The 27,606-nt window shown below is 42.9% G+C and overlaps 1 protein-coding gene across 3 annotated transcripts in view; it reads right to left on the bottom strand.

Moving 5' to 3' along the window:
- Nucleotides 1–27,606, bottom strand: part of LOC135200273 (BTB/POZ domain-containing protein KCTD5-like) — a 173,988-nt gene that overhangs the window by 62,625 nt on the left and 83,757 nt on the right. For all 3 annotated transcript variants that reach the window (XM_064228762.1, XM_064228761.1, XM_064228760.1), the window contains exon 4: nt 11,119–11,269. In XM_064228762.1, the coding sequence (XP_064084832.1) occupies nt 11,119–11,269 (151 nt within the window). The remainder of the gene's footprint in view (nt 1–11,118; nt 11,270–27,606) is intronic.

The following is a 27,606-nucleotide window of genomic DNA, read 5'->3' as shown; positions in this document are numbered from 1 at the left end:
ACTCTTGGGAGGCATGAAAGGTCATCCTGAGTTCCAGGTCAATTGAGAGAAGATACTATTTATCTTGGTCACATACCAGAAGAGTTAACTTACAGGTATGTGCCTACTACTCGGACAATGCAACTGATAACAGAAGCATGTCGCGAGAGAAATGTATGTAGTATATTTGTAGGTTCCTGTACATCGCATTCCAGTCTAATTCTTCATTCAAGGAACAAGAATAAGGACTGGAAGCAGATCTTCATTCTGTAATGAAGAGAGCGAAGGTGAAGTTTCCCCAAAGGGAGACTTTTACGGTGATAACAGGATACCAAAGAGGACTAGTTCAAGCCGAACTGGATGTTCCCAAAACAGTAGCACTGGAGAGGCATTCAAAACCCTCAGTTCTATCCATCCTGAATGGATTGACGTATGTTCAGTAAGATCTTAGAATTGAACCAAAACCAGTCACTCGGGTTCGAATTCCGACTGACTGTTCTTGTCCGCTTTTCTCTGTCTCAGGGGTGACTGCGTCTTGAGGCGATGGACCGTCAGGTACATCCAGGCCGAGCCCCTCCTGAGACACACTTCCTTCAGGCATGAAGAACCTTGCCAGCCCCCCCCATGATCTCCTCTAACCACTTGAGCGTACGACCTGTCCGGTCCTAAGACTGAACCGGGCACACAGGCTCTTGTGGCTGGACCGAGAGAAGTGCACTCCTCATGATACCCTCTAGTCGTCTTGCTCCTCCCGGTATATCCCGAGGAGGTTGAAGGGACAGGTGAGGCAGATCCGACACTCCCGCTCTGTCTAACGGTGGACGGAGAGGGCTGCAGGCGATCACCAACCTGCGGTGATGACCGGTCTGCAGGTCTAGACTAGCAGTCTCCCTGTGGATAAGCACTGGTCCGAGGACGGTAGCGTCAATCTCTCGCGTCGGTGGGAGCCACTACCAGCTGCCCGGGTGATGGGTAGCATCCACCAACGCGGTGAGACCGAGCACCATCCTCGCGACGCGTCATGGTCCCAGAAGCAGCCAAAGCTGTTCCCGGGGACCCAGGGGACCTCCTCCAAGTCTTGCCTCGTGAACGGTCCAATGGGACTGTCACATCATCCCTGGGTACCAGACGATCGTTATGAGAACGATCACCAGTCAGGCAAGAGTCACTTGGGCAACTCTTACCATCCTTCTGCCCCATGCCAGAGTCCTGGCAGTGAGTATGCTCAGTGGCCTGGATTCTGGCTGCACGGTCACCAGCAGGTGACCATACACTCGGAGACGCTCGCTGGCGGGCACCCAAGACATTTCCCGCTCCAGAGGTACCAGCAGTAACTGGTACCTCTAAGTCCCTGCCTTTCTCTTCCCTGAGGAAGGAGAGACAGTACCCATTTCCGAAGGAACGGAGGAACCAGCGGAAGGCCCACTTATCTCACTGGGACGATGAGACAGACCCTAAGAAGTCTCTGTGAGAGGCTTCTTTGTGGGAGGGGGGTGGGGGGGGGGGGGGGAGGAGGTTGAGACCACCTTCTTCTTCCTCAGCTGGGGAGCCTTGGAAGGAGAAGTGGAGGAGGTGGCAAAAGACGACAATGAACAAAGACGAAGAAGAAGAAGACGACGACGACACCTTCCTCTTCTGCAACTTCCTCAAGACGGCAGAAAGGTCTCCAATCCAGGACAGGGCTGTGGCGGCTGCTGAAACAGCAGGCCCAGCGCGACCTGGGAAGAAGGACCTGACAGAGCAGCAGCAATTCCACAGCCAATAATCATCGGGAATACGCATTGTCCAATTGTTTGGAAATCTTAGAAAACCAAATCACCCTGCGAACACTAGAAATTCCAAGGAATTTAATGGCTTAGACTCCCGACTTTCATAATAACAATTACCGGGAATGTCTGCCTCGACAGTGTGTTCGGAAATTACAGAAAAACCATAACACTGAGAACGCTAGAAATTCCAAGGAATTCGAGCATTCGGCGAGATTCCTGCTTATTGTAGTAACAATTATCAGGAATTCTTGTCTCACTTAAGTGTTTGCAGATCGTAGAAGACCAAAACACTTGGAGAGTGCTAGAAATTCCAAAGAATTTTAAGCGCTCGGCGAAACCCCCGAATTTCGTCAGACGATCATCGGATAGGCCCCTCCTCAACTCCCGTACAAATCGAGGAGGAACATGCATATAAGATCCCTCCTCAACGAGTGGACGTACATCCGGTAGGAGCCGAAGGTCCCTCCAGGATCGTAGTCCCCCGACGCTGAATCCTACGGACAGCACTCTGCAGGATCCCTCCTATTCACCTCACTCCTGGCGTAGCCATAGGAAGTAGAGGGAATGGGGGAGGAAGACTGAACGCTCTCGCTCGCCTTGCTAGCAGAACTAGCAGGAGAAGCGAGTCACAGGCAGCCATCAACCTGCGGTGATGGCCGCTCTGCGAGTCTATGAAAGCATTACCGTCTGGAGAAAACGCTTTCCCGAGGAGGGTTACAAAACTCTCGTACAGCAGGGGAAACATCTGCCACCACCGAGACCGGTGAGTCATGCGAACGTGACCGTCGTCTGGGTGGAGCCGAGCGTGCACCTGACAGGAGAGAGCCAGTACCATCCTCCGACGTGTCCCAGTCCTCGTCGAGGCCGAAACCTCTCAAGAGGACAGAATGGGGGAGACCACACCAGTCTCTGCGTGCACGGTCCGGCAGGACTGATATGTCAACCACGGTGATGGCTGCTCCAAGAGTCTAGTAAAGTGTTATCGTCTGGAGAAAACGCTTTCCCGAGGAGGGTTACGAAACTCTTGTATGGCAGACGAAACATCTGCCGCCACCAAGACCGGTCAGTCGCGCGAACGTGACCATCGTCTGGGTGTGGCCAAGTGTGCACGGGAGTAGAGAGAGCCGATACCATCCTCCCACTCGTCCAAGTTCTCATGAGAACCGGATGGGGAGCCTCCACTGGTCTCTGCGTGGACTGTCCTGCGGGACCATCACATCAACCCTGGGAACCGAGCAATCACCGGCAAGGTGCGAGTCACCTGAGCGACTCGCTCCTTTCTTCCACCCCATGCCCGAGTCATGACAGCGAGCGGACCCAGCGTCACCAACTCTGGATGCATGCGAATCCGAAGATTTACGTGCACCAGGGGACTCGCGAACAAGTGCCTGACACGGAACTAATCTAAGGGGCAGAACCTCTAGGACTAGCAGCAGAAGTGCGAACCAAAGTTTGCGCTTCTATGGCTCCCGACACGCTAGGCCCTGGGGACAGCGTGAAGGTTTCCGTTCCCGAAGAAACTGGAGAGCCAGCGGAAGACCCAACCGCCTCCTCAGTTTGAGGAGGCAGACAGACCCTTAGAAGTCCCGTGACAAGACTTCTTGGGGGGGGGGGGGGGGGGGGGGACCACCTTCTCCTTCTATGGCAGGAAGCCTTAGGAGTTGAAGGGGTGGAGACTGATGAAAATATGATGATCCTGAAGAGGAGGATGACGACACTTGACTCTCTTCCTCTTCAGTTTCTCAAAATTCTGCAAGACTTCTACAGGATGAGGTATATTTACCATCAGAAATAGTTAATAATCACAGGGCAGCGGCGAAGGCTTTGTCCAGTGACGTAACTCTAAGATAGCAGTGGTAAATGAATATGATTTCCAGCAGGGGATCAGTAAACACACTCGAGGACCAATATCACAACATGCTACGAGTCACAGGTACAATTCCAAGGTTAGGATACACAAAGAGCTATCCAACTATATACTGCTGTATTCAGAATCACCACTGTTAGTCTGTATTATTATTATCAATAGGGGTTAGTTTTTCCAGACCTCTGAGTTTTAAATAAACTCTTCTCGGGCTGGTTCGCAGGGATTAATCCTGAGAAAAAAATCAGATTTCATTAAGGAAACCAATTTTATTTAATAAATTTATGATGTTAATTAAAAAATCTTTGCTTTCAGCAAGAATATTTTTCATTTTTGAATTCCGTAGATAAATTAATCTTTGTTGGGTCCAATTTGGGCATTCAATAAGCAAATGTCGCACTAAAATAAAGAAAATAGGATTTAAAGTAATAAGGATACTCCTCTCGCATCAAAGGGCATCGCCCTCCGAAATGAGAGATCCCCAAACACCAACACCACACACTCCCTCTTCAACCTTTGTCCGATAGCTAGTGAAAGGATGAAGGAGAAAAGGAATTACCAGAAAAAACAAAGGACAAACCTCTGAAGTTACCCTCAGTAATTCCCAAAGTGTAAGCATAAATTTCGGATGAATACATGTCTGTTCCTCACGTTAAAGGGCAAAAATATGTACTAATAAAGATGTTTGCATACCTTTGCCGCCGACCCTTAACACAAAGTAGAAAGGTGGCTATCAAAGATATCACAAAAAGTGGGTTAGCATATTAATGATTAAATTCAATCAATTATTAATATCAAACACTGTATAAATATTTATTCAAAAAATAAAAAAATGACGCTAGAAATTATCCTATTGTTAAGACCAAAGATTTGTTTGCATATGAACAATGAAAGATTCCAGTGGCATAATGATCAACGGCCAGTCAGCAAGAGCTCACAAAAACATGTCTTCATCGGAAGACGGCCGAAAGAAAAAGTGTTGTGTTTACATCCAGGCAGGCGGGCCTACCCACCTGCCACACAGTAGTTACTGCCTAACCACCTTGTTAAAGAATTTAACAGCCATAATCCCAGCTATGCTGAAAGTAATTCTTCATGTAAAGGACCAAGGGTTTGTATATTGTGTAGGAAAACGATATATATGATAGCAAAAAAATTAGAGGTGATAGAGCAAAGCTGTTCAGAAATTTAAATTCAGTACATCTAAATTAGTAAAAAAACACACCTATTCACATCTTTGCCTCAGAGCAGTATAATTGAAAGGGGATTTGTGAAAGCAGAAAAAACCAGAGGCAATAGAGCAAAACTTTACAGAAATTTGAATTCACCACATCAAAATTAGTAAAAACACCTATTCACATCCTCACCTCAGAGCAAAAAGAAAAAAAAAATTTGTGAAGCAGTGAATTATCTCTATTGTGGGGAATACACTCAAGAAAAAGCCACAACTTCTTTGTCGGCTGATGATTCTATTTTTGGCTGCTGATGTATCTCACTGGGTAGTAGAATACACATAAAATACAGCTGTGTAGAGACTGTATGCTCCAAAAATGGAATACTACAAATATCAAACAATTTTTGGGTTCATCAACAAATTCCTACAAAATTACCCTGGTCCCTTTGAAATCTTAAAACTTATTATTGTTCTCTCCACCAAATTAATGAAATACCATACAGGCAAAATAAAAGAAATTCATATAAGAAAAATCATTTACTACTTTTTATGTATAAGAATCACTTCAAGTGAATGAATATTACTTGAAGTATTAATTAGCATGTGTTTCAAGAAAGAGGGTAAGGACACAGTTGGTGGGTCAGGATTTAAGATCACACTCACTACTGCTTCATTAACTCTATGAGTTACTTGCACACTCATTGTACTATTCTGAAACATGCTCTGACAACTATACAGACTCATGTACTTAACCACAGAACAGCAGGTGGTTACATGAATGTATTAAAACTATTTGAGAATGAATTCCTCAACAGATACTTTGAACACTTACACAACCAGTTTAGAATGAATTCACTGAGAGACCCAACAGAACAGACATCTGACACCTACACAGACTTCCATACACACAAGGACAGTGACACTTGTCGGTGTTATGGTGATGAACTTCATCTCAATGAAGAATGAATAACTGGGAACCCTAGAGCTATTAACTGTTACACTTTAAAGACTGTTAAAAGTCCCTCTGCACAACAACACACACTGCACTGTGATCTGCAATTACATCTTGTTTTGTCACCAACTTAGCAGCATACAGTAACTTAGTCTATGACAACCAAAGGGCAATAACTAGTCTTGTCTTGTGACCAACTGAGAGAGAGAAAGAGAGAGAGAGAGAGAGAGAGAGAGAGAGAGAGAGAGAGAGAGAGAGAGAGAGAGAGAGAGAGAGTTACAAGGATTAGGATGTCTCAGACTTGTTAGTCCATCCAAGGAGAGAGAGAGAGAGAGAGAGAGAGAGAGAGAGAGAGAGAGAGAGAGAGAGAGAGAGAGAGAGAGAGAGAGAGAGAGCTCTATATAATGTTCCAGGAAAAAGTAGTTACCTTATATTCTATAGTAACAAAATTCTAACCTACCACAGACTGAGATCCAGTTTGAGAATTTCAATTGTGCAGTCACTACCGTATACTGTGATTTAATAACCAAGGATAGGTTACAAAATTAAAGGTAATTACTTCCAAACTTAGCTCTATGCCACAACAAGTGCCTTAAACAAATCAACGATCAACTGACTCAAGGAGAAAAAGGATTTCTAAATATTATAAATACACGTATTTAATTACAATAGTTACCACTTGGTTGGCCTTCAATCCTGAAAGTGTATACAATGGCTTAAGACATGTAATACAAAATCACTTAACCTTTAGAGTATCTCTTAAATGAACATGTATTGCTTTTCTAATATAGTTTGACTTGGCACTTTAGAAGGATTTTACTCGTGAACCTTCATTATGTAACTGACACTATATACTAGTAAATAAAGTGTATCAAAATCACATAATACCGTTTAAATCACAAAAATACACAGCTAAACTTACACTTAGCATGCAAAGATGCACATATCCATAAGGTACATACAATAAGCTTTAATACAAGTGTCCCACCTAAACAGAATTTATAACAATTTATATGAAATTAATACTAATCATGTTCTGTTATTACAAGCTACAGACCCAATTGGTTTTACAGGTTATGAAATAAGGAGACAAATTAAAGCACACAGTTACGGAAGTCATGAAAAAGCAGTTCATATTCAGTGTGTACACAACTCTAGTAACTTTATTTTCATCTCTTGTATCAAAATAGTTTTTCAAACGATAATCATTGTTAAATTGACGAGGTTTCGCACTATCGTCAATACTCTAAATCACTACTTACAGTGTGCAGCCACTATTGTCTTTAACACACCTGACACTCTATGGGCTGTAACTGGGGGGCAAGTACCTCATGAAATGCAAAAGATAAACGTTCTTAAGGGGACAATATAAATTCGCCACATTTATCAAAAATCAAGCAATGAAATTTCCCATTTGACTATTGTGCTTGTAACTCCTGATGTTTAATTCAAAAGTTCATAATCAGAGAAGATACTTGCAATGGTATCTGGGTTTGGTAAGATATGAAAACAAAATAGCTGCCCTTTATCCTTCCTTCCAAATATCAAGACTAACAAGCAATCACAAAACATCAAGTTTCAAGTTATGATTAAACTTGAACAAACATTATTGCTGGCCAGAAATTATGATTACTTGGTTACCTGGTTACTTTTTACAACCTCTTACATCTGTCAAGTAAGCAACACCATTTCTTCATTCAGGGCCTTTCCAAAATAAGACATTGGATTACATGTAATACTGAGAAATATAGCAATGCTTTTCTTGCCCTTACTCATGATCACAATACCAAATGTTTAAGACTCTGCTATTCCACATGATACACACTCAAAAATTGTCTTGAAACGGAAGAATATAACAAGATATTCATTCCTTAAATGTAAGACAGAAGCACCTACACTGACTAAAAAGGAAAATCTGTGCTTTAGCTGTTATATTGCTTTTGCAATGTGCAACAAAATAACAGTACTGTGATTACTTGTTGATATAGCAATTCTCAGATGACTATTGTAAAGAGGCACTTTGATTCCTGTATCACATATTATGTTTTGGTGGTATCTGTCTAACCTCGATTACCTGCTAATACTGTCTTGATCCTTGAATTCTGTGCAATCATATGATCACAGTATGTTAACCAGAATTCCTACAAAATATTTAATGAAAGGAGACATCTAACCATTTGAGACTGTGCTAACATCAAATGAGTCATGCATATGTTATCCCTTAAAAAAATGTATATAAATATATTATTGTAGTATATTATACTTTGATGTCAGGTAACACTGGAAGATGTCTGGTGTATTGGAGATTGTTTAACTAAACAGTCTCCCTCAAATGTGAGGGCTGTCCAGAGAGAAATACCATTAAACCAGCTGAAAACAAAAAGAGACAATTTTGCATATTCTTCTCTATGTCCTTCCATTTTCATATATGACAGCACACACGTTTAGCAGTAATATACATACGTATATTATTAGAAAGGAAATTTATCATATTTTTCATGGTGCAAAAATATCTTATTTTTTGTTATTTATGAAAAATACAGAATTTCTCTTTCTGTCGAACTTCAAAACACAATTCTGACTACTGTGCTATATAATTTTCTTCTTTTTCACTTTTAAAGACACTAAAGTAAGATTTTTGGCGTCAGAATTAGACCAAAATTAGCATTCTTTTATGAAAAAGAAATTTACAGCAAGCATTAAAGGAAATATATCTCTAAGCTCATAAGCAGCAAGCCAGAACTTTGTGTTTTACCATTCTAGATTTGGATACACCCAAAATCTCAAAGAGTTGACTGTGTCTGTAACTTTCTGGCAACTAAAGTTTGAAAGCACCAAAGATTTTCATTCATTCTCACTTATCTGGATTACTAATGCTGATTTGCTCCCATGTTTACTTTCTTTGAAGCTCTGAACACACAAAAGAAACAGCTGCAACTGACTGGATATTATATAGGTAGTATAAAAAATCTATGTGATAAGTACTGCATATATGTGATGATAAGTACTGCTTCTTAAATCCCTATCAACAATGGATTTATGACAGCTACATCTCTTAAAAGGTTTGCCAATACTACCCAAGAACTTTCCGACTAGATATAAACTACTTAAAACTGACTTTCTTAATTGTGGCATGTCTGCTATACAAAAGTGTCATGGAAAAAATGAAAAAAAGGCAAAAACCCTATACAAAACTTTTAAATGAGTGGCAACAAATTGTTAAACACACACTAGCCACCAAGACTAAAGCATTGAATTCTCCCATAAACCCTTCAAATGTTTAATTCTTCTAATATTAAATTACTAAAGTAATATAAGGAACAATGTGGCAAACAACCAATATTCGAGACAAAGGTTATCAGGTACCTTGTAATTTAAATCATAAAAACAATGCCAAATATTTTACCCAATTACAAGGCTGTGTGTTATACTGATAATCTTAAATTCTCCTGACCAGATGAATTTCATGAACATTCTTCTCTTACTTTACAATTCTCATAGGAAAATGAGTGCTAAGATCAGTACACTTCCTTAAGATATACAAGTTGAATATTATAAAGGAAAGACTAGATTCATCAGTAGCATGCATCATCATAGAAACTTTTAAAATCAACTATAACCAAGTCTAATTAAACATTCATCTGTGCATATTGACCTTGCTCAACAATCTTCGCTCCTGGAATCAAGTTCACCGAGTAATACTGTTATCAATTACAATGTCTAAAAAGCGTCATCACATTTATAGCAACCATACTCAGTAAAGAAAGGTGTTATAAATATAAAATGATGTTCCACAACATGCATAGAAACATTTGAAAGACAAAGAGTTAAGTGAAGTGTACAAAATATGGCTATCTAACTCACAAAGCTTCCAGTATGGAAGGGTTTCCAAATAGCCTGGATTCAAAAGCCTTCACATCTTCCAGCAAACAACATACACTATAAAAAAAATTGTTTTAAAAGGCAACATTGAGAAGGCAGTCTAGTGTAGTGTGTTGCTCTGTACTCTTATCAAAATGATCACAATGTACTCTTCACATGGAAACCTTCCCAAAACAGTCCTAAAATTTTTACCTAACAAACTCCCAAAATTTCCTACATGTGCTCAAGAGAAACCTCGTGTGAACTGTTCATAATTTTTTTTAACAATTTACTGTTATAACAAACATGCACACACACACACACACACACACACACACATACAAGGGCACACTCACTATGAAAGATCAATTTACTTACACAAACACATCATGTCATGTTGGCTTTATGGTTACTACTGTAGTTTTCCTGAATCAACAATAGGCTTTTAAGGTGTTGACATCAAATGTCTAGTCTTTCACTCATTATAAGACTCAAAAGGGGATCCTATGAAATAGTTACAGTTAAATACTATAAAAAAATACTAATTGTTAGTAAGTACTAGAGATGGTATGTACATAACAGTACTTACTTCCACATACTCTTCAAGTTGGAAATACGGAGGCAAAAAATGACTCCAACCTTATACCTCACAATCACTTGTATAACAGGCATAATGCAAGCTAAAGTATCAAAACTACTGTCACTTGTGTTTGGAAGCTTACTGTGTTGTCACGGCAACAAATGCATACACAATGATCTTTGCAAACATTAATCACCACGACTGGCAAAAAGGCACGCAGTAAGCCACAAGTGGCGCTTTGTGCGTTTAATTCTGAAAGAGCAAGAACCTGTCAGGCAACATGGCAAGTGGGTCAAAGGTGTTATAGAGGTAACAATAATGGATTAACTTATCTTTGTATGTTCTGTACAGCTCAAAAGATGATAATGTTAAGAATAAGATACAAGCCCAAATTTACAGCCACAAAGTATAATACAAACTTTACATCACTAGCTCTATATACAAAGTATAGTATGCAAATGTGATTCTCCTCTTAATATCAACATCAACTTCATTCAGAGCTAAATACATGAGATATCACTCAAACTACAAAAGCACAGTTTAGATATAAAATTTATATAATACATCAACAATACCAAAAAGGCAGCTGTAATTATCAATTCACTGTCATTCTGTAAAAATAGCAGTAATGATTACATCCATTACAGCAATTAATAACAAGAGAAATCTTTTAACATTGCAGGTAACTTGACAAAACTAACATCTTTACCTCTTGTGCTGCTAGAAGGGAATGTAGCTACCCACCGCAATAATCATTATATTTACCCTATAACACTCTCCCACCATTCAAAAATACTATAGTGCCTGCAAGCTAATCCCCCAGTCAAGGCAGCAAAATATCCCAGCAACAGAGAGAGAGAGAGCAGGAACACAGAAGAGCTTGTGAGAAGATGCACTACGGAGAACCTGACATGTTATACATAAACTGTAATTTCCTACAATCCTTGGAGTTATGAAGATCAAGGTGGTCAGCTCGGTCAGTGGCACATTGGTGGTTGCTGGGAGATGATGAGTATTCTCGAGATACCACGCACAAAAACTCTGTGTGGTCATCACTTCCATAACTATACTGAGATCCTATGTTGATCAACTGCAGTGGGAGAAAAGTATTTTTAAAAACAGTTTAAATATTTCACATTACTTATGGCTACATGACCAGCTAAACAGCCGACAAACTGTGCTAATATTATTAAATTATTAAATACAAGAAATCAAACTTTGTATTAACATTTATAAATTAGAAAATTCATTTCATTTTTATCCCACCAGGGATTGCTATCCAGCTCGTAAAGTAACCTTTCAAACTAGAGCATCGATTCAACAAAAGCCTTGTTCTAGAAAAAAATATCTTAAATCCCTTGAATCAATGTATTTATGAATAGTGAACTTTTCCATTAGAATGATGAAGGGTTTTAAGAGAGAAATGACCCACTCACAGGAACAGGCATACTTCATTTAGTTTTGACTAATGCTTTACAACTCTCATGATGGTGTAAGGACAGTACTCTATGTACTGTACAGTTGTTAAAAAAAGGATTTTGACGTAGGAAAAATCTATTTCTGGGCGATTGGTTCGTGTCGCCCAGCGAAATAATCCTTTAGTTCATTATTTCTTAGGTAAATGATCTAACAAATACCAGAGAATAAACAAAATAAAGAAGAGGTCAGTATAACTGACTCGCTCACCCAAATAAAAGAAGGGCGTCGGTATGAACACTAAGGCGAGTGAGACCACTACCACGAACTTCTTGTCATTTAGAAATTTTCCACAACAAAATCCCTCAAGGAGAGAGCCGACCCACAGAACGGGGCAGCAACTACTACTACTGCAACCCACGCCAAGGTGACTGCCGCGCCTCTGGTGGCCATCCTGAAGTTAGCAATCAATCTTGGGCGAAGGGTTGGGAAGAGGTGGGATTTCGCTGGGCAACACGAACCAATCGCCCAGAAATAGATTTTTCCTACATCAAAATCCTTTTTCTGGGCTCAGTTCGTGTCGCTGCACGAAATAATACAAGAAAATTAGCACAAGATTGAAAATAAAAGAGGGTCTCAATAAAACTAAAAAATTAACTAAATACTATAATTGTAACAAAATTGAAATATTCATACAAAATCTTCAGACAATTCTGAGTAAAGAATAATAACTAAATGTAACTTACAACTATAAATATTTACAAAGTATTTACATAAGTTACAGGTATGAATATGAAAATTAACATGTGTGTGGAAAATCTTAACATAAATAACACACTCAATAAGTTTTATAGATACAAATCCAAAAGACAATAAACCATTGATAATGGGAGTGTGGAACCCTAGCATAAAAATAAGGGGACCACACTCTTAATGCTAATATATACAACCAATTGTGGGTGACCCTAGCATAAAAATAAGGGACACCCACTAGACAATCATGAGAGCAGCTAAGACAAGACCAAGTGTAGAGTAATATGGTAGGTTAGACAAACTGTTGGGTGAGGTAGGTAGAAAGGAGATCTGGATCTTCAATTGTACTACTAGGCAGAGTCAGGAGAAACTATGTTACCTGCTGCAACTGCTGAAAATTTTAGAGATTCCAAAGACTTCAAGTAGTGACGTTAAAATACTGTCGGCGATTTCCATCCAGTATATTTTTTCAAATCATCAAAGTTCATATGTTGAAAATAATTGATTGAGGTGGCCACTGCCCTGACATCGTGTGCCTTAGGGAAAGATTCAGGGTTAGCTTGTTTAATAAAGTATAGGATCTGTTGCCTAATACCTTTAATTGATAAGGTACCACCTTTTTCTCTCCTAAAGAGGGGACCCGAAGAGGAGGAGGATGTCCTAAACAGAAAGGCTCGTAAGGTCATCACTGGACAAAGAGAAAGGTCTTGGGGAAGGGGAATGACTTTCCATGGTTCTCACCTCAACAAAGGATCCTCATTTTTTGCTAAAAAGCTGCGATCCGGAGAAAGCAGAACTTCTCCTGAAGGGAGAAATTCTACATGACCCGAATCTCTGGATAGCGCCGACAGTTCTGAAATTCTAGCTCCTGAAGCCAAGCTTAATAAAAATAATGTTTTTCTTAAGAGCATTATGAATGAACATGTCGTATTATCTGTATCTGAAGCCAGTTTTAGAACATCATTTAGAAACCATGACACTGAAGTAGGCCTTACGGAAGGTCTAAGTCTAGCACAAGCCTTGGGAATAGACGAAAAGTAAGACTCTGTTAAGTCTATATCAAAACCCAACTGAAAGATCTTCTTCAAGGCTGACTTGTTTGTCGTAATAGTGCTAGCTGCGAACCCTTTTTCAAATAAGGACCTGAAAAAGGATATGGCTGAGTTGATTGTCATGATTTTAATGTCCGATTCTCTCAGGAAAGATGCCAACTTTTTAACTGCAGTGTCATACTGCCTCAAAGTTGAATCCCTTTTATCTGATTCTAGGAAGAGGATATTTTGTGGATCTACATTTGCATCCCTCTTGGCCGCAAATTTCATGAAGTCCATAAAGTTAGGGCTTTGAGAATTCCTGAGGAAGCGAACACAGTCTTCATTTGTACCGACTGGGAGAGTCTGGGATTGGGAATCCGAAGGGGACGAAGACCCAATTCCAGCAGCAGGGGGTACCAGTTGCTCTTCGGCCAGTCCGGAGCTACTACAGCTATCTGACCCTTGAAAGTCCTGAGTTTGTTCAGAACTTTCAGGAGAAGATTCACCGGAGGAAAGACATAAATCTTTTCCCAGTTGTTCCAGTCTATGGATAGAGCGTCTGTGGCATAGGCCAGAGGGTCCAAGTTGGGAGCCACATAACAAGGAAGTTTGTGGTTCGCTTGAGATGCAAACAGATCTACTTGCAGGCCTGGTACCCTCCAGAGTATCCATTGGAACGAACTGTTGTCCAGTGACCATTCCGACTCCAGTGGAACTGAACGGGATAGAGCATCTGCTATGGCATTTCTCACTCCGGCCAGATGGGTGGAGGAGAGGTGCCAACCGAACTTGTCTGCCAGGGAAAAGATGGCTACCATGACATGATTCAGGTGTCTTTACTTGGAGCCTCCCCTGTTTATGCAATGCAGTGAACTACCACTGCACTGTCCAGAACTAACTTTACATGAGAGTTTTTTGGTGGAAGTAGCCTCTTCAGAGTCAGGAACACTGCCATTGCTTCCAATACATTTATGTGAAGCTGGCGGAATTGGGGTGACCACGTTCCTTGAACTTTCTTGAACTGAGAATATCCTCCCCAGCCGCTTAATGAAGCGTCTGTGTGGATAGTGATTCCCGGAGGAGGGAATTGAAGAGGCACTGACATGGACAGGTTCTTCAACTTTGTCCAAGGACGCAGACGATTCCGGAGAATCCGTGGTATTGCTGACAACTTGTCCCTGGATCTGACATTTGCTCGTGAGTGCCAGATCCTGGTTAAGTCTTTCAGTTTGGCTTTCATCAAGATGTTTGTCACTGAGGCAAACTGAAGGGAACCTAGGATTCTTTCCTGGTTTCTCCTTGAAGCATATTTGTACCTTAGAAATTGCTTCACTAACTTCGCTATTTCCTTTCTCTTGGCTAGTGGAATCGACAGAGTGTGAGAAGATAGATTTCATTGAATGCCCAGCCATTGAAAGCGGGACTCCGGAGTGAGTCTTGACTTTGTCCTGTTTATCTGGAACCCCAGATATTCCAGGAACTGAATGACTTTCTTTGTGGCTTTGCGGCATTCCTCGACTGTTGGTGCCCAAATCAACCAGTCGTCGAGGTACGCTACTACCATTATCCCTTGAGACCTTAGTTGTTGAACAACTACTTCCGCCAACTTCGTGAATACCCTGGGTGCTACATTCAGACCGAAGGGAACTACCTTGAAGGAGAATGCCTGGTCTCCCAGCTTGAAGCCCAGGTAAGGGCGAAAGTGTCTTGCAATAGGGATATGATAGTATGCGTCTGTAAGATCGATAGAGGTGGTGACGGCCCCACGGGGAAGTAAGGTCCGCACCTGCGAGATAGTCAGCATTTTGAACTTGTTGCAGCGAATGGCCAAGTTTAACTGGGACAAGTCTAAGATTACCCTTCTTTTTAATGAGCCTTTCTTTGGCACGCTGAATAAGCGACCTTGAAACTTTAATCGCCTGACTCTCGCTATTGCTCCTTTCTGAAGGAGCTCCTCTGCATACTCCGTCAATTCCTTCGATGGAAGTTGAAGGAACGGTCTGGGTGGAGGGGGGCCTCCGATCCAACTCCAACCCAGGCCTTTCGACACAATACTTTGTGCCCATTTGCTGAATCCCCACCGATGCCGGATGAGAAACAGTCTCCCTCCTACCTTGGAGATCTCACTGCTGCTGAGTCGAGTGACCTCCGCGGCCTCCACGGAAGTGCTTTCCCCTGTTAAGCGACCTTCCTGATCCTCTCTGACGAAAGGATCCTCTAGCTCTACCTCCCCTGGCGAACCGGTCAAAGTGTTGGAAGGCTTGGCCCTCGAACACCTGGTTAAAGGCCGGGGAGACAGCATAGGACGTGGAAGGCTGAGCTTGAGGGGAAATCAGATAGATTGGTTGAGCCTGGGCCTTCGACGTAGAAGGCTGCCCTGGCTGAACGACCGGCACCGCAGACACAGCCTGACTGAAGTGCTGAGGCTTCTTCTGGTAAGGCTGAAACCGTTTGGTCTTTTTCAGTTTCTTGCCTGTAGACGAAGGGTCTTGACGTCTCTTAGCGGAGAGGCCCCAACGGTCTTTGAGGCTCTGGTTGAGCCTCGTCGCCTCGCTTTGAACCTCTCTAACCATCGCTTCAGGGAAGAGGTTCGCCCCCCCAGATGTTGGAGGAAAGCAACTTATTCGGCTCATGCCGAATAGTTGCTTCCTGGAGGACATGCTTACGACAGTTGACCCTCGCAACCACAAACTCGTACAAGTCCGATTGGACCGTACAAGTCTGTGATTTGGTCAACAATTTGAAAAGCGGCTCCGAAGCGTAAGATATGGCCGCTACCTCAGTCATTGCCATGGTGTTGATAGACCTGGCCAGTCTAGTTTTAGCCTCAAACTCGGCTTGAATGAGGCTATCGGGAAGTCTTGGAAGCTTCTCGCCGAACTGGTCCATCACACAGTCCGGCTTCAGCTTGCCTACCGAAAAAGTATTCGGCAGGTCTTCCCACAAATCCCCAAGCGAAGGGAGCAAAGGTGATGTGGGGTCTGCTTCCCTCAACTGTGGCAAGGGCTCTCCCTTTAAGCCAGCCGGGATGGTAACGCTGGCGATCTTAGTTAGGAAAGGAAGAGGAGTCTCTTCCTCCATCGTAAAGATGGTGAAAGGACTCTTAAATGCCTGGATTCTGGTGTTGGAGCAGTCCATCTCGTCCAGACACCGGAGCCACTCTCTCTGAGCCTGGTCCCTGGAGTACAGCACTGTCTCTCTAGGAACCTTATCCTCCCTGTTCATAGCGGCCTCTGTCAGCCTGGCGTAGCCAATGAACGGAGGCTGAAGATTCTCTGGGTAAAACTCAAAGTCTTCAATCCTTCGAGTACCACACTCCGGGATGGAAATGAACCCGTCCTGGAAAGGGGCGTAGGAAGCCACTCTCCAGGGGTTGTTCATTGAGAATGGAGGGAGAGAATCATGAGGAGGGAGCTGAAGCAGGCCTACGCCAGGTGCCGGGGAGGCATCTTGAGGGGCCTGATTGAAGCCAGACATTAGATTTTCTTGAGTGGCAATCCTGTCCGACAGTTGTGAGAACATCTGCTCCATACTTGTCCTCAGAGATCCTACCAAGTCTTCCATCTGCTGCATCATCCCGACGGAGAAAGCGTTGGGATCGAAGCTAGGAGCAGAAGTTGACGTGGATGGGTAACTCGCTAGAGGTACCGAAGGGGAAGGAGAGACCACTGACTCCGCCGGAGTACGGGGTCTCTCCTTGGAGGACTTGCTCTTCGAGACTCTAGAGCCTGAAGCAGATGACTTACCCTTCTCTGCTCCGGGATTAGAAGCTGAAGACTTACGAGATGACGACGCCGAAGAAGTCTTTTTAGACGACGACGTCTTTGTCAGGGTTTTCTGCGCCCTGTGACCCTTCACTTTAGGGACCACAGAAGCGCTGGGCGTAGTACACGAGAGCTCAGCTCCCGTAAACCCCTGGAAGGAAGCAGGAGAAGCAGCAGGGGAAGAAGATCCAGTGGCGCCCAAGGGAAGCCCTTGAGCGTCCAACGTACCTACCTCGACCAACAGATCGTCTACACCTACCATCGGTTCTACATTTAAATCTAAAGTGGCGACCTCCGCCGAGATATCCTGGCCTGGTTCCTTCATACACGCGGCGACCTGCCGCTGGATCGCCGTCATCGTCTGGGCTGCCTCCGCCGGGTCGACATACACCGTCGACTTGCCGCCGGGGAACAGCAGGACAGCCATCCTCTTCTCCAGGATGTAGGGCTGTCCCTTGGCGGCGTTCTTGCCGAAGCCGCCGACCCAAGCCCTCAAGGTTGCAAGGGCGGTCTCTCTAACCGCGGCAGCCTGGAAGAGAGGGTGTCTGTTAGATTTTAGACTAAAGTTGAGGTTCAACCTTATAATAAAATAGGCTCAAGACTAGACAGTACCAGCATATATTTCACAATATTATGGGGAACTTAAGCTTAAAATATATTTCAGAACTTAAGCTTAAGACATAATTCAGAATTTATATCGTATGTATATACTGATGGAAATACTTACCCCGTCCAAAAACTGACTCACAAGATCATAGCAGATCGTACACGTTTCATGGAACCAGACCTGCAAATTCCCGTGAGGAGTCGTACACGGAGCATGAGACCTGCAGACCTCATGCCCGCAGGGGTCCTGGAGTACAGCGTTGCACCCCGGGTGCTCACAGTTGGTAGTCTGTAAGTGGAAGGATACATGAGTATTGATATAACACTCACAGGGCTACTCTAGTACTCCGTTGCATGCCGGAGAATGATAAATTTTTGGGCATAACCCCTCCCCTACCGCCTTAATAGGCATAAATGAGGACTCCAGTGTATGCCGGAGAAAGAAAACAGTAAGGCAGGGGAGGGACCCAGCTTAAGATAACTTATAAATAACTTATAATTAATTTAAGCATAAAACACTAACATAAAATCCGGAGAACGACTCCGAATCGCGGCGCTGTCCGACTCCGCCGGCTACGCTGGAGAGACGGTACGGTGAAAAGCAAAAGTGACCAACTGGAACGCATACACTCCGCCGGTAGGCGGGGCTACCGTACCTCCCTCCCCCGTAATCGATGGGGCTCCAGGAAAGAGAACAGAGATCCGTCACCACGGGGAAGGAGGCGAGGAGGGGCGAAAACAGTACCCGAGCATACAGCGGAGTGCCGGAGCAACAAAGGCGGGGGGAGGCCAACCCCCCGACTCCGTCACAGCGAAGCACCGCCGAATCAGGGAGACAAGGTCACTCCCAGCCAAGTGTCTGTCCAGACTCCCCTACTCCCTCCGCGTAGGGAGAGAGGGAGTCAGGCCCAGATGGAGCGAGCAAGGACAAACCTCCCTCCCCCCTACTCTATGGGGAGAGCGGGGGGAGGGAAAGGCGAATGGGACGGGCGTCTGGCTGTACCGCGATCACAGGGTGACCAAGGTACGATAACACAACACAATCAACCAAATCGGTAGCCTAGGCTAATGCAACCAAACTGATCAGAAAGATGCAACAAACGTGATGCAACAAAACTGACAATAAGGATGCAACAAAACTGAAGAGGACCATGGAACCACTGATACCTAGGCTAAGCGAACGGACCAGACGCCCTAGGCTAATCAAAACACAATAAATAAAACAAAAGTAGGGGAAAATAAAATATAGTAAGAGAAAAAATCCAGGAGTGTACGACTAACCCGAAAGAAAGTCTACCACTCAAAGCTAGCCTGGGCCGATACGAAGAGCGATGGCTAGGGTCTGGATCAGGAAAAAGTGAATGCCTACATAAGGTAGAGAGACATGCATGCATGACCTAAAACCAAGGCAGGCTAAATCCCCTAACAATATCATGATAAAAAGGGCTAGAGACGCACGATAAAAATAAGGGAAAAGTTCCAGGTATGGGAGACCGAGAACCAACCCGACATGAGGCAGAACAATGCCGCCATGCTTCCGACAGGGAACCTGTATTTATACCTAAAAAACGGCAAATACAGGCTCGAGGAAGGAACGAACTAAATAGGAACCTTTCGGAATACTTAACTTAGCCGCTGCAATAGCCGAACGTTCCATGGTGGCGAAAAAATACGCAAACAAAGCACAAAAAACAAGAGCAAAAGAAACGCGTGTGTCTCTTGGCCTGCTAACTGAAAGGATGGCCACCAGAGGCGCGGCAGTCACCTTGGCGTGGGTTGCAGTAGTAGTAGTTGCTGCCCCGTTCTGTGGGTCGGCTCTCTCCTTGAGGGATTTTGTTGTGGGAAATTTCTAAATGACAAGAAGTTCGTGGTAGTGGTCTCACTTGCCCTAGTGTTCATACCGACGCCCTTCTTTTATTTGGGTGAGCGAGTCAGTTATACTGACCTCTTCTTTATTTTGTTTATTCTCTGGTATTTGTTATATCATTTACCTAAGAAATAATGAACTAAAGGATTATTTCGCGCAGCGACACAAACTGAGCCCAGAAAACCTGTTTTTTCAGAGTTTGGTAGCTGCTGTGAGTCCTCAAAGGAGTTATACTTTTATGGTCCTCCAAGGGCTCCATAAGACAGATCAACCAATCTCAAAGAATCCTCTTAAAGTTGGCCTTGGCCAGAATAGTACTTAACACAGTGATAGAATATAATGAACTCAGGAAAAAACGGACTGGATAAATGTTCACCCCAGTCCCATGCCTTTTTGTCAAGGAAAGTAGACATTTGATTACACACAGCAGTTACCAAAAATCACAATGCTTAAAAGTAAACTGTATTTTTTATAACTATACAAACCTGAGGTCCTTCTCATTAAGAATTGCTTACGGCGAAGCTGTAACATGGCCATTAAAACTCTTGAACAAGGTGGTTAGGCAGTTTCTGCTGTCAGGTATGCAGGGAAACCCGTCTGCCCGGATGTAAACATTCCACTTTGCCTTCCAGCCCCGGTTTCAGATTGAGGGGTGGCATAAGGTGGGCCTAATATGTAAAGGACCTTAGGTTTGTATAGTTGGGAAACATACAATTTACTTTAAAAAATTTTGATTTATTCCTACACAATATACAATCCCTTGGTGTCCTTTACATTAGGAAGACTCACTGATTGGAGGGAGGAATCCGAGTGAGTCTCTTGAACTGACTGGAGTTCTGCACAACTGGGGTAATCCTCCTGGTCAAACAAGTGAGGAGTGCCCTGCCTCTGACAAATTGATAGGAATATAAGAACTGCAAGATCAAGTCAGACATCGGGACCTTTTCTAGTAAGTGAGGAATTGTAACTCATAAAAAAAGGCTGGGAAGTATATTAAGAATTGAAAGCATTAAGGCAAGGATCTGAAAAGGAGGTCAAGTCAGACATCGGGACCTTTTCTAGTAAGTGAGGAATTGTAACTCATAAAAAAAAGGCTGGGAAGTATATTAAGAATTGAAAGCATTAAGGCAAGGATCTGAAAAGGGTTTACCTTATTGCCAGTCTCCTTCCTCCCCTTACTAGAGGATGGAGTTGGATCCCTTCTATGATTCTAATAAGAAAGGTCGCTTCTATGATTCTAATAAGAAAAACAGAAAGGAGGCTGAAAGTGTACGCTTCTGCACCAGACGCCAGTCCAGCAAGTATAGGTTCAAGTCCTATTCCCAACTCGAAGGAAGTGAAGTAGAACACACCGAGGATGTGGGAGGAGGATAGGCCACTCACTCTCGAATCCTTCTCACCTCTAGAACTGCACACCTTAGGAGAGATGCAACTTGTCCTCTTAAGGAGCCAGGTAAGAATACACAACTTGTTGAGCATCCACCACAGGTCCAAGGAAAAAAAAGTTTCCAAGGACTTGTGGGCAAAGATCCAAAAGAAGACATAAATGTGGTCTTGATGAGACCACATCTATCTTCCAGTCTGACCTACTCTTTGGAATGTGAGGAAAGGAGTGCTGTAAGCCACTGGTACCATGCACTCTCAAAGAGCATAAAGGTGATGTCAATGCCAGCTGCAGAGAGCCTCATCTCGCTCTTGCAAAACTAGGAGAAAGACGTGTCCTTAGGCCCTTCTCCCTTGGCGAGTCAGTACTGGAGAAAGGTTGCTGACATCCTCGAGTCTTCCGAAGGTACAGCAACAGGACAAAGTAATGATTGATCTGGATCATCAATTACCAAGTCCAAGACACAAGGATCATGAAGGACTCAAACCTGTCAACAGATGCCAAATTATTCAGAGTTCATTATGACATCAAAGACAGAATTGAGACACTGATACCCACCTTTTGAAAGGTGATACTGAAGAAAATCCATGCAAATCTTCTATCCTCTTCGCTAACGCCACCGAGAGAAGAGATGCAATTTTTAAAAACATAACTCTATCTGATGAATCTTGCAAGGGTGTATGTGCCCTAGAGAGAGTAAAGTGCATCTAGAGACCTGATGAGGCCCTTGTGATGGCAAGACAGAAAGAAGTTTCTCATCAGTAGTTGATTCTTGACTGAAAAGAAACAATACTACTTATGTGAATGACTAGGGTGAATATGGGCCTACGTCTTTCACAACTGAATCAAGAGAGAAGTAACTCTTGTGATTCTAACCAGAGAAAAAGTCCCATCAACACCAAACTACAAAAGTGGCTACAATTCACGGAGTTCTACAGAAGACTTAAAGTTACAGTGGGCCCCCGGTATTCGCGTTCTCCGGATTCGAAGACTCTCACATTCGCAGATTTCTCTTGGAAACGTTTCCCCGCATTATTCGCGGAAAATTAGCATTTTCGCGGTATTTTTCTATGAGAAATATCCACAAATTCCTGGTTTTTTTTATCAATTTTATCGTAAAATGCACGTTTTGTGATACAACTATTAAAAAACCAAGTTTAAATATTTTTAGTGGGTTTTTCTTGAGTTTTAACTAACAAAATAGGCTGTTTTCAGCATTTTTATAGGGGAGCCAAATATTTGCGGGTTCTAACTATTCACGGGGGAGTCTGGTACGCATCCCTGCAAATATGGGGGGACCACTGTATCCAGCTATTTCCGTTACTCCTTGGGAAGATAGCCTATGCTTGCAAGGAAAGCTGGATATTCCTTCAACCGTAAAGACATGGGGATTGTACTGCCTGCAAAACCGCTCGTGTCACTGGTGCTGAAGGTTGGTTCAGGGAGGAACCCCTCTCATTGCCTAGGAAGCAGAGTTGGCAGGTTGGGTAACAGGCAAAGTCTTGCATCATTTATTTTTAATTCGTGGTGAACACTGTTCATTGAACATCTTGTGAATTAGAAAAATGTAGAAAGACAAAACTGTCGAGTTTGTCTAAAAAAGTCATTCTGAGTCATCAAAGTGGCCCATGACTGATTATACTACTTATTGCTTCGATGTTACGCCCTAAAAATTCAAAATTGCGGTATACTATCATGTACTGGTTGGCTATTATGTAATAGTACATATCTCTGAGTAATATGAGATCCAGTTATTTTCCAAAATTTTTCCCAGACTTTACTTATTGAGACTGTATTAGATATGCTAGATACATACTTGTTCCATGACATTATTTTTCCTCTCATGGCTTCCCTTCTAAATCTTGCTGAGATCCGATTGTAAGGAGGTTTTAGTAGACTGATTTCTACAAGTTTTTCGGCAGTGTTCTCAAAATTTAAAGGTCTTTCACTTAACGCATTAAATCTATTATGCAGGGTTTCAAATCTTCTACCTATGATATGTTTTTCTTGTATCAGGTGGGATAGTGTGTCAGACCACCAGGGTACTGAATGTTTCTTAGGAGTAGTAGTTGACCTGGGAATAGATTCGTCAGCAGCTGTAGTTACAAAGTTTGTGAAGAAGTCTACAATCTCATCATGACCTTGTACTGGTGTAAATGGAGCGATCTCGTTGGTTTTAATTTTATACTGGTCCCAGTCTGCCTTATCTACATTATATCGTGAGATAGCTAGTGTTGGGGTATGTCCCAAGCAGGATATTAAAATTGGAAAATGATCACTGGTATATGGATCATCTAAAACATTCCAAGTAAATTTGTCAACTGTTAGATGAGCAAATACTTAGTCTATGGATGAAAAACTTCAATGGGATTTTGAAAAGTAACTGCTAATATCTTTATCATTTAAAATGCAAAGATTATGATTATCAATCATATGTTTAATTTTGTTACCATGTGAATCTGTTTCATTACAAAAGGAATCCCATAATGGGCTGTGGGCATTAAAATCTCCAACCATTAAAAAATCATCACCTATATTAGGTAATACTTGAGGTAGATTTTTTTTAACCTTAATTACATGAAGTTGGTTGCAAATATTTTACATATTAAAAGTAGAGTTGTTAATATGAAGTTTAATTCCAGATAGTTAAAATTCAGAAGTATTGGCTAATATATTTTCATAAGTAATAGTCAATATATTTTTGGAAGTAATTCGGTTATTGATGTAAATTGCTGGTCCTAATGTATTCATATCAAGAACTAAATTTATAATTTCCTATTCTCGAGACATTTTCATTTGTATGTTGCAAGCGTATTTGGTTCATATTGTTTTAACAATCTCTGAATTTCTCCTATTTGTAATTGTGTTTATAAACCATTTACGTTCCATTGAATAATATAAGAGTTGAATGTTATTGTGGAGGAAGGCCTCTGTCAAGCAGAACATTACTTTTACTTACTTTTGTGGTTGATACTCGTGTAAAGCTGCAGGTTTCTTAATATTCGACTTTCTGTTAAGTCTCTTGGTAGTTGCTCCTTGAGACTTTTGTTTTTGTTTTATTTTTCCCAATAAGTGTTTTATGCATCTAGCACTCGATGAGCGAGTTTTAATTAGATGGTCTACACACATGTAATCTTCAGAGCATTTTTCTAGATTTTCCTGTTGGTTATTTTATTTTATTTTTTTTTTTTTTTTTTGAATTTGATAAAATTATTAATCATATTAGTGAGGCTTCGGGTAAAAGGAAGTTTCATCATATTCAACTGAGCAATGAAACAGTCATTACATCCACATAATTTATCATGAGTGGATAAGGTATTTATAGTTTGAGTGATTGTGTGTGTCTTGTTTGTTTTACCGAGACTGGGAGAGGAGTCTATTTCGACAGAGGCAGCTTGTTGATGAATATGATATTGTTATTTTACAATAAAGTTTTGTACATACTTACCTGGAAGATATATACTTAGCTTACATCTCTGACGTCATGACAGAATTCAAAACTCGCGGCAAATGCGACAGGTAGGTCAGGTGATCTACCCCACCCGCCGCTGGGTGGCAGGTGTATGAACCAATCCCCCTTTCCAGTCATAATTTTTCTTCCACCTGTCTCCTGAGGGGAGGCTGGGAGGGCCATCAATCGTATATATCTGCCAGGTAAGTATGTACAAAACTTTATTGTAAAATAACAATATCATTTTTGTACATGAACTTTCCTGCCAGATATATACTTAGCTGATTGACACCCTTGGTGGAGGGAAAAAGACAGAGGTAACAAGGAAAAAGGGGAAACAACATCTGTTGTAGGATACTAACAAACCTTGGTTCTTACCTGATAAGGCTGAAGACTTCATAGTTACTGTCTATTAGTCTGCAAAGCCTGAAGAGCTACAGCGAGGGCGTGACCTACAGCTGAAAAGACTCTTTGGGTCTACCGAAGGGATTTGATATCCACTTACTCAGTAGAATCCAAGTCGGATCATGTCAATGGGGATTCGCCCTCTTAAATGACAGAGCCTGACCACTACCAATGCAGGGAGCTCTAGCACAAACAGATCACCTAACCATTCTAAATGTTAGCAATACGAATAGAAAGAGATGCCTACCCGCATCCTCTTTCAAACAACCATAAAAACACAACACAAACAATAGGGGAAAAAATTTACAAAGGATATGCTTCAGCTCCCTGCCCCAGCACCGAATCCGCCGATACATACGGGCCTAACGCGAAGCACTTCTCGTAAGTAATCTTGACGTCTCTAAGGTAGTGGTTCGTGAATACTGAATTGCATCTCCAGAATGTTGCTTTCATCAGATTCTGGAGTGACATATTCTTGTTGAAAGCCAAGGACGTCGCAATGGCTCTTACCTCGTGAGCCTTGACTTTCAAAAGCTTGAAGTGATCCTCACCGCAAGCCAAATGTGCTTCCTTCACGAGGCTTCTAATAAAGAAGGACAAAGCATTTTTAGACAATGGTCTACTGGGATCCTTAACAGAGCACCAAAGTCTGTCCTTAATGCCCTTAAGAGACTTCTTCCGCTGGAGGTAGTATCTTAAAGTCCTCACAGGGCAAAGAGTTCTTTCTGGCTCTTCCCCTACCAGGGGAGCTAAGCCTGGAACCTCAAAACTCCTTGGCCAAGGATTTGAGGGGTTCTCGTTCTTAGCTAGAAAGAAGGAAGGAAGGAACAAATCACGGAATCTCCTTTGAAACCTACCCTTCCTTCTAGAGCATGAAGCTCACTAACTCTTTTGGCAGATGCTAAAGCCAAAAGAAACAGAGCCTTCTTCGTAAGATCCTTGAAAGAAGATGACTGGGGAGGTTCGAACTTCGAGGACCTCAGGAAACGAAGAACCACGTCCAGGTTCCAGCTCGGAATTTGAGACGAGGGTTTCTTGCAAGTTTCAAAAGATCTTAGCAGATCATGTAGATCTTTGTTGTTGGAGATATCTAAATTCCTGTGCCTAAACACAGCTGCTAACATGCTCCGATATCCTTTGATGGTCGAAACTGCAAGACCACATTTTTCCCTGAGAAAAACCAGGAAATCTGCGATTTGGGTCACAGAGGTACTGGAAGAGGAAAGCTTCTGGTTTCTGCACCTTCGCTGCCTTAGCTGAAAACCCCTTCGCTCTGACAAGACTTTTGACAGTCGAAAGCCAGTCAGATTGAGAGCGGGGAGGTTTCTGTGATACCTGTCGAAGTGGGGTTGTCTGAGCAGATCTACTCTTTGTGGAAGAGCTCTTGGAAAGTCCACTAGCCATTCCAGTACCTCTGTGAACCAATCTTGGGCCGGCCAGAATGGAGCTACCAGCGTCATCCTTGTCGCTTCCGAGGCCGCAAACTTTCTGAGTGTTTGACTCAGAATCTTGAATGGAGGAAAAGCATAGACGTCCAGACCTCGCCAGTCTAGGAGGAAAGCATCGACTGACACTGCTCCTGGGTCCGAAGATCGGGGAGCAGTAGAGGTCTATTCTCTTGTTCTTTGCTGTCGCAAAAAGGTCGATATGAGGTCTGCCCCATAACCTCCACAGGTCCTGGCAAACTTCTGAGTGCAGAGTCCACTCCGAGGGGAGCACTTGATTCCTCCTGCTCAGGAGATCGGCTCTGACATTCCTTTCTCCCTGTACGAACCTGGTGAGGAGAACGATCTTCCTTGCCTGAGACCACAACAGCAAGTCCTTCGCTGTTTCGTACAGGGAGAAAGAGTGTGTCCCCCCCCTGCTTTCTTATGTAAGCCAAGGCTGTGGTGTTGTCCGAGTTGCCCTGAACTATAGCATTTCGGACGTGGGGCTCGAAGGCTTTTAACGCCACCACACTGCCATCAACTCTTTGTTGTTGATGTGCCAGGACACCTGTTCCCCCTCCCAGGTGCCTGACACTTCTCTTGACCCTAGGGTCGCACCCCAACCCGTCTCCGACGCGTCGGAAAACAATACTTGGTTCGGGTTTGGCATGTACAGAGACAGACCTGCAAATCGGAGAGGATCTGTCCACCACAGAAGGTCCTTCTTGATTCCTTTTGATATCCTGAAGGAGAATTCCAGGTCTAGAGAGAGACACCTCCAGTTCCGGTAAAGGAAGAATTGGAGAGGTCTGAGATGCAACCTTCCTAGAGAAACGAATTGCTCCAGCGAGGAAAGTGTCCCCAACTGACTCATCCACTCCCTCGCTGTGCATGCATCTTTCTCTAGGAAGGTCGTTAGTTTCTCTTGGCAACGAGCAATCCATCTGCTGGTGACGGATATGCCCGAAAATCCGGAGAAACCATCCGAATCCCCAGATATATCAGCTCTTGACTGGGGATTAATTGTGACTTCTGGAAGTTCACCAGAAGCCCCAACGAACTTGCTAAAGTCAGTGTCTTTTGTAGGTCCTCCAGACATCTTTCTTGTGAGCTTGCTCTGATCAGCCAATCGTCTAGATAGAGAGACAGCCTCACTCCCTCCAAATGTAGCCACTGCGCTACATTCTTCATTAAACCCGTGAAAACTTGAGGGGCTGTCGAAAGGCCGAAGCACAAGGCCCTGAATTGGAAGATCTTCCCTCCCATCATGAATCTTAGAAACTTCCGTGAAGAAGGATGGATAGGCACATGGAAGTAAGC

Source organism: Macrobrachium nipponense, chromosome 26 (assembly GCF_015104395.2).
Source record: "Macrobrachium nipponense isolate FS-2020 chromosome 26, ASM1510439v2, whole genome shotgun sequence".
NCBI lineage: Eukaryota > Metazoa > Arthropoda > Malacostraca > Decapoda > Palaemonidae > Macrobrachium > Macrobrachium nipponense.
Note: the sequence above shows the minus strand (reverse complement) of the source record. Positions and strands in the feature narration are given on the sequence as shown.